This window comes from Bubalus bubalis, chromosome 9, assembly GCF_019923935.1.
Source record: "Bubalus bubalis isolate 160015118507 breed Murrah chromosome 9, NDDB_SH_1, whole genome shotgun sequence".
NCBI lineage: Eukaryota > Metazoa > Chordata > Mammalia > Artiodactyla > Bovidae > Bubalus > Bubalus bubalis.
The window spans coordinates 101,415,749-101,424,484 of record NC_059165.1 but is presented as its reverse complement, the minus strand read 5'-3'; the positions used below and the strand labels follow the sequence as shown (position 1 = coordinate 101,424,484).

General features: G+C 37.9%; 1 protein-coding gene across 1 annotated transcript; it reads left to right on the top strand.

Moving 5' to 3' along the window:
• On the top strand, nucleotides 1-975 carry LOC123464581 (olfactory receptor 7A10-like). Its single transcript, XM_045161894.1, has one exon. It carries the CDS (start codon nucleotides 28-30, stop codon nucleotides 973-975), a length of 948 nt encoding a protein of 315 aa, XP_045017829.1. The 5' UTR covers nucleotides 1-27.
• Nucleotides 976-8,736: the final 7,761 nt, after the last annotated feature.

The window sequence follows — 8,736 nt, the reverse complement described above, 5'->3', positions numbered from 1 at the left end:
CTTTTTCCTGGTAGTCACCTGCACGCCATGGAACCAAGTAACATTACACAAATTTCACGATTTCTTCTTCTGGGACTTTCAAAGCAAGCAGAAATACAGTCCTTCATATTTGGGCTTTTTCTCTCCATGTACCTGATCACTGTGTTTGGAAACCTGCTCATCATCTTGGCTGTCAGCTTAGACTCCCACCTCCACACTCCCATGTACTTCTTCCTCTCCAACCTGTCCTTTGTAGACATGTGCTTCACCTCCACCACCATCCCAAAGATGCTGTGGAACATCCAGACACAGAGCCAAGTAATCACCTATGAAGGCTGTATCACCCAGATGTACTTTTACATTCTCTTTGCAGAATTAGATGACATTCTCCTGACAGTGATGGCCTATGATCGGTATGTGGCCATCTGCCACCCTCTGCACTACATGGTCATCATGAGCCCCCGGCTCTGTGGACTGCTGGTTCTCATATCCTGGGTGCTGATTGCCTTGCATTCCTTGCTACACAGCTTAATGGCACTGCAATTGTCCTTCAATCCAGATGTACAAATCCCCCACTTTTTCTGTGAACTCAGTCAGGTAGTACAACTTGCAAGTTCTGACAACTTTCTTAATAACATAGTGATGTATTTTTCAGCTTTCCTGATGGGTGGTGGTCCTTTTGCTGGTATCCTTTACTCTTACTCTAAAATAGTTTCCTGCGTGGGTAAAATCACATCAGCTCAAGGGAAATACAAAGCATTTTCCACCTGTGTGTCCCACCTCTTGGTTGTCTCTCTGTTTTACTTTACAGCCTTAGGAGTTTACCTTAGCTCTGCTGCTACCCACACCTCACATTCAAGTACAATTGCCTCGGTGATGTACACTGTGGTCACACCCCTGCTGAACCCCTTCATCTATAGTCTGAGAAATCAAGATATAAAAGGGGCCCTAAAGAGATTCCACTTTATGCCAAGTTTAAAACACCAAATACTCTAGTCCCCTGGATTGCATAACTTGAAGCCTCACAACCAGAAATTGTGATTCTTTGATCATTATGGAATAAAATTTTCTCCTATTTGTTTCCTGGGATTTCCATTTTTCTTTTCATTTTTGGATTCAGCATCTTTATGCAATTTTAGGAACTCTCCTTATTAAGTTTTTTCCTTAGTCTTATGCATAAGCAGTTTTTATATTTTCCTACTTGAAAATTTTCCTACCTTTCAGTCAAAACATTTGGAGGTTCTATTATTTGATGGGATATTATAGATTTATTAACAATAATTACTTATTAAATGACACATGCCATCCCAAGCAATATTTCTCCTATTTCCCTGAAGTAATAGTTTCGAGTTGCATTAATCATTTAAAAATACACTTAACAACCAAGAGAATTTATATTATTTTTATTACAACTGGTTGTATAAGTGATATAGAAAAATAACTGTCAGGTTACAGGAGGATTTCTGACTATGAAAAGTTAGAACCCTTAACTCTCTTGTTCAAGTGTCAACTTGTGTGTGTCTCTCTCTATATATAGATACATGTATAAATGTGTGTGTATACACGCACACACACACACACACATATATATATATATAGTCTTTTTGCCCAAAAGATCTTTTAGGTGGCATATTGTGTGTGTGTGTGTGTGTGTGTGTGTGTGTGTGTAGAGTATTATATAGGGTACAGTAGTACTCTACATTTATTTCAAGCCCAGGATGTCTGGAAGAAAGCATAAAAGCAGTGGTGATATTGCTGGTACAGCTAAAAAGCACCAAGTAATAATGATGGAAACAAAAATAACTGAGACAGTGGAGCGAGGTGAAAAGAAGGAATTGGAGGACCAGCAAAACTAATAAGAGAGGCAAGAGGAAAAAGATGTAAGTGAAGAACAGGAGAGATCCAGAACACAGGAAATAGCCAGGGAATTTCTGTATTTGAGAGGGCACTTGATGAGAAGAGTCAACTCATTGGAAAAGATCCTGATGATGGGAAAGATTGAGGGCAGGAGAAGGGGCGACAGATGATGAGATGGTTGGATGGTATCACTGACTCAATAGACATGAGTCTGAGCAAACTGGGAGATGGTGATGGATGGGAAAACCTGGTGTGCTGCAATCCATGGGGTCTCACAGAATTGGACATGGCTGAGCAACTGAACAACAACAAATGAGTTTTTGAGGCATAGGACCTGATTGCAGAGTGGCACACGAAGGTTGCAGCAGCTGTTCAAAATGCAATCCAGTGCTTCTGTGTCATCTCTGATAGGAGAAAAAGCTACATCAAGACATCAGTAGATTGTTTTTTCAAGTGTTTAGTAACTCACTCATGTCCAACTCTTTGTGACCACATGCACTGTAGCCACCAGGCTCCACTGTCCATGGAAATCTCCAGGCAAGAATACTGGAATGGGTCGCCAAGCCCTCCTCCAGGGGATCTTCCCAACCCAGGGATCAAACCCAGGTTTCCTGCATTGCAGGTGGATTTTTTTTTTAACCATCTGAGCCATCAAGGAAGGCAGAGAATACTGGAATGGGTAGCCTATCCTGTCTCCTGGGGAACTTCCTGACTCAGGAACTGAACCAGGGTCTCTTGCATTGCAGGTGTATTATTTACCAACTAAGCTACCAGAGTATCCCAGGAGCTACTGGGAAGTTTTTTCAAGAGGGTAGATCAAATGAATCCAGCAAGGAACCAGAACCTGTGCCATTAACATCAGGCATGAGTGAAATTTCATCTTCCATCTACTACTGTTAGTGATCCTTCATCTCTGCCTTCTCCCATCTCCTCTCCCTCCTCCATTCAATAATTTTGTCTGTTCACTCAATGCCAACCTCTATGTGCCAGCTGCTGTACTCTACCACTGTACTTTTCAAGGCACTGTAAAATTAAGAAGGTTTTCTTTATGTTTTGTACTTATTTTTTGTGTGTTATTTGTGTGATGGCTTTGGTTTAATCGCTCAGTCATGTTCAACTCTTTGTTCTCTCCATGGGATTTCCCAGGCAAGAATACTGGAATGGGTTGCCATTTCACCAGGGAAAGTGATTATAGTACTATGTAACTGATGGTGCTAGTTGGGTACCTAGGCCACCTTTGTTGGACTTATGAACAAATTGGACTGAAGAATACACTCTTGGAAAGGAACTCATTTATATCGAGGAGACGTGCTGTATTATATTCCTGTTTCCCCTTGAAATTTTACAGTACTTCCCACTCACGCATCTTTCCATAGCTCTAAATTAAGTATCTCATTTTTTTTACTAAAGTTAGCCATAATAATAAAAGAATCAATGAATGTACATTTGAATATCATCCATTATAAATCCTCGTTATAATCAGAGCTCTCTTCCATTATTATGATCAAAGGGCAACTGACAAGAAAGGTTGAATTCTTACCCAGTCTGTAATTCCAGGCTTACCTATTTTTCTCCACAAGTATTTATTTTATTACAATTTTCCCTGGTTTCCTGTAAAGTAACCTCAATAGGATCACATTTTAATACAGTTTTTTGAAGTTACTTGAAAAATAGAATAAGCATGAATGCTGTCTCAAATATTGATGCAAGTACCCAAAGTAAGAAGTAGCAGATTTTTACAATTGCCTTCACATTTGCTTATTTTGATTGTTGTATCATTAAGCTCTCAGTGGCTTTCTGTGCTTTGCAAAAGCTTTCAAGTATAATTAGGTCACATTTGTTTATTTTTGCTTTCATTTCCTTTGCTTTGGTAGACTGATCCAAAAAATATTGCTATTATTTAGCTCAAAGACTGTTCTACCACGGTATCTCCTATGATTTTTATGGTTTCCAGTCACATTTAATTCTTTAATCCATTTTTGTTTATTTTTGCATATGTGTGACAAATATTTTAATTTAATTCTCTATACATAGCTGTCCAGTTTTACTAGCACCACTTGTGAAAGACTCTTTTTTGTTTCTTATTATTATTCTTACTTTCTCTGTCATGGGTTAGTCGGCCATAAGTGTGTGGTTTATTTCTTGGCTCTCTATTCTGCTCCATTGTGTCTGTTCCATGCCATTTTGATGACTGTAGCTTTGCAGTATAGTCTGAAGTTTAGGAGAATGATAAGCCCAGCTTTGTTGTCATGGCAGGGGTGGGGCGTTGTTTGGTTTGTTGGTTGATTTTCTTTCACAATTGCTTTGGCTATTCAGGCTCTTTTGTGGTTCCATATGAATTTTACGCATGTATATGTGTTAGTCCGTCAGTTGTGTCCATCTCTTTGCGACCCCATGTACCGTAGCCTGCCAGGGCTCCTCTATCTAGACATGGATACTGGAGTGGGTAGCCATCCCCTTCTCCAGAGGATCTTCCTGACCTAGGGGTTGATGAATCTGCAATACCAGCCTGCAATCACCATTGCAGGCTGATTCTTTACCATCTAAGCCACCAGGGAAGCCCTGAATTTTAGGAATATTAATTCTATTTCTGTGGGAAATGTTGTAAGTATTTTGAAGTATTAGCAGTGAATATTGGAAGTAGAGAGATTAGACATCCTTGTCTTTTTCCTATATTTATATGAAGTGCTTTCAACTTGTCACTGTAGAATATGATGTCGGGAGGGGGAACACATGTATACCTGTGGTGGATTCATTTTGATATTTGGCAAAACTAATACAATTATGTGAAGTTTAAAAAAAAAACTGGCATAATGTCTTCAAAAAAAAAAGAATATGATGTTGGTTGTGTTTATGTCATGAATGCCATTATTATTTTTGAGATATGTTCCCTCTATACCCACTTTGATGAGGATTGTTATATCATGAATAGATGTTGAACTTTATCACATGTTTTAATTTCTGCAACTACTTTTTAAAAACTTTTACTATGCTATAATTGATTTACATTGCTGGGTTAGTTTCAGGAGTTCAGAGAAGTGAAACTGTAATAAATATAGGTATATCTGCTCTTTTTAGCTTCTTTTCCCATGTAAGCCATTCCAGAATATTGAATAGAGTTCCCTGTCCTGTACAATAGGTCCTTATTAGTTATCTATTTTAAACTCAGTGTGTGTATGTGTCACGTGTAGATTATTTTTGATGTGTTTGTGGGCAAGGTGGACTCCACATCCTCTCACTCTGCCATCTTAGTCTCCTCCTTCAAGATTTCATCATTTTTGTATAACTGTGTAGCATTACATTTTATATCCATATATGCCTTCTTCATTATCCATTTATTCATTGATAGGCACTTAGGTTGTTTCCATATTTGGCTATTGAAAATAATGTTGTGATGGACTTAGGGTTGCATATATCTTTTCAATTTGTGTTTTTGTATTTTTAGGATAAATACTCAAATTGGAATAGCTGGATCATAAGGTAATTTTATGCTTAATTTTTTGAGCAGTCTCCCTACTCTTTTACGTGATAGCTGCACCGATTTACATTCCTATCAAGATTATGGGTATAAATGGACAATTAATTTACAATATAGAAGTAAACCACTCCAGTATTCTTGCCTGGGAAATCCCATGAACAGAGGAATGTGGCAGGCTACAGTCCAAGGGGTTGCAAAGAGTCAGAAATGACATAACAACTAAACAACAATAATACCTTTTAATTTATTAAATAACTTTTTTTTTTTAATTTGTCTTGATTTTAAAATTAAAAAAATATTTTATATATTTGAAAATATCAATTTTATTTGAAAATACCAATTCTAACTTTTTCAGATGTATATTATTTGGTGTGATTCATGAGTCCTTACATAAAAAAAAAATTAAAATTGATCACACTTCTGGAAAGAATGCATACACTTTCTTTCAAAAGTTCAGGTGAAGACAATTTGGTGTGCAGAAATTGTAAAACTATATACTCTGTTTCCTAAACACAGAGTATGAGCAGGAAACTGTTCCTATCTGACCAGACCAGTGTCCCTCAGGGAAATCAGTTATTAGAGGTGGTAGTTACAAAAGAGAATCATGCTAATGAGCAGACATAAAGATCCATAAATATTTCCTGTGCTGCAGTCCCTCTGCCTGTGCAGCCTTGGACTAGATTGGGGCATGGTTGATGCTTGCAGAGTCAAAACTGTAGTTGGGGGACCAATGCTTAACTCCATCCCATTGTCTTATCTGTAGACAGATATCTCCATCATCAACCATCCAAGAGGAGTTGGGACATCTATGTTGAGACTTTTCTCTCAGAAACTCTACCCAGGTGAGTCCAGGATCCCAGTAAATACTGCAAGATATGGTCAAGGGGAATGGCAGCCAAGAACATTCACCTGAGTTCATATGAGAGCCAATTCAGACTAAACAAGAGCCATGAACACTGAGTTTTTTTTGTTGTCTTGACTGATAAATTAATGTATTATTTCATGATGCTGAGCTTGACAATGCAAGGGTCAATGTTGACCATGAAATGATGGACAGAAAAGCCCAGTTAGAAGAGGGAGTGGGATGTGCAAAGTGCTTTCAGTCAAAGTAGAACCTAAGTCCAAGTACGTTTGTCATTAACTGAAGTAGAATATTAGTGTATTAGCTGTGGAGGGATGTACAGTGACGTAGCACGTTTTTCTAGCAGAAGCATATTTAACTATGATGAATAAGATCCAGACCTAGAATGCTGGCAAACATTTCCCCTGCAATAGTCCTTGATGAGGCATACATTTCAGTGTCTCCATCCTCTTAAATTTCAAAAAAAAAAAAAAAAACGATATCAAAACTGTATGCCAAAGAGCTTACCCTGCAATTATTTCATTATGTATAATATTAAATATAGGTGTAGAATCATTCAGTTCAGTTCAGTTGCTCAGTCGTGTCCATGCGACCACATGGACTGCAGCATGCCAGTCTTCCCTGTCCATCACCAACTCCTGGAGCTTGCTCAGACTCATGTCCATCAAGTTGGTGATGCCATCCAACCATCTCATCTTCTGTCATTCCCTTCTCCTGCCTCAGTCTTTCCCAGCATAGCAGTCTTTTCCAGTGAGTCAGCTCTTTGCAGGTGGCCAAAGTAGTGGAGCTCCAGCTTCAGCATCAGTCTTTCCAATGAATATTCACAACTGATTTCCTTTAGGATCAACTGTTTGATCTGATAGAATCATTAGCCCATTACTGCCACCTTTAAAAACTGACCAGTCAAGTTCTTTGCTTTTGTATAGGAAATTCAGGATATTTTTGCTCCTTTTTTTTTTTTTAATTATTACATGCTTTCAAACTAGGAAATGGATTTTTATGATCAAGATTGCTGTTTGCCCTTTGATATGTCATAATGTATACAATTATTTGTGCAGAATTTCTGAGAATTAAAATTTTGTGTGGTAAAATCTGTGTCATCTCTCATGCTCTCTCCAATATTTTTTTAACTGAAGGAATTGAGCCATCACTCAAATATCCTTCACTTGCATATCCTTGCCTTAAACAAAAATTAAAAGGAATGTTCTTCATACGTGGTGCAAATACATCACACTTTTGCATATTTTGAACTACTTCCACATCTCTTATTCCTCATGGTCCTTTCATTCTAAATCTATTCTAAAAGTTGTGTCATGTTCAGCCTCCATTTGAAAACTTCTCTTCTTTACATTTGAATAAATGTCATCCTTATCTTCCACATGCATATTGGAATCCATATGTTTCTAACTAAGAGGAAATTTTAACTCAGACAGTGCTTCCATCTCATATTATAACAACTTGCTGTCATATTATCTCTTTCAATGTCTTTGTTATAAAAAATTGAATTAGTGACATAAGTTATAACTATCATAACATTTTCTTTAGAATTTGGTTTTGGATTTTCCATCAATTGTCTCACATATGGCTTTATTAGTACTGAATTTCACAAATTGAAGAAGGTAAAAAACATGGATGAAGAACCCCTTGTGACCTGAATTTTCAACAGAAGGAGGGAGAACACCTCATTCCCCAACATCCTCTGACACCATCTCTCCTCACTATCCCTCCTGCTTATATCCCTCACCAGACTGGCTTCCTTTTCTGGACTGGAACATCTTAAACAAACACCTTCCTCAGGACCTTCAAATTAGCTGCTGCCTTGCCAAGATGCACTGCCCCAGGTATGTTCATGGCCCTAGTTCTTTTATCCTTAAGGTCTCTTTTCAAATATCACCTTGTTCTCAGCCCTTACCTAAATATACATGAAAAATCATACTCCCTTTTGACTTTCTACATCAGACCTCTTTTTTTTTTTCCTTCATACCACTGGCCACCATCTGACACGGTATATAATTTTTTTTGGCTTATATTCTGTCACCAAAATGGGATCTTAGGAGCTTTTGTTTTCAGCACCCTGCATTCCCTGCAATGACAATATTGAGACTTTGTCACTATTCAATTTATATTTTTAAGATGCATGAAAATTTTTTTCATTAAAACATGAATACAAGACATCTTGTTGAAAACACTGGTAGTTACACAAGTTTGCTAAGTAGAGATGACTCAAGTGGTTCCCCAAAGTGCACAAAATCTATGAGCAAAATTTTGAAGTTAATATCTTTATGGCAAAATATACAAGACAGCAATTCAACCATGTGAGTATTGCCCATTTGTGTGAAAATTAGTCATGTTACTTTGCCCCTTTCCTGGTAGTCACCTTCACCAAATGGAACCAAAAAACCTAACAAGGGTTCCCGAATTTCAGCTTCTGGGATTTTCAGAGGAACCAGAACTGCAGCCTCTCATATTTGGGCTTTTCATCTCCATGTACTTGATCACTGTGTTTGGAAACCTGCTCATCATCCTGGCCATTAGCTCACACTCTCAACTCCACACCCCC

Excerpts from the sequence above, each read along its gene's own strand:
- LOC123464581 (XM_045161894.1), top strand. The coding sequence starts at position 28 with ATGGAACCAAGTAACATTACACAAATTTCACGATTTCTTCTTCTGGGA.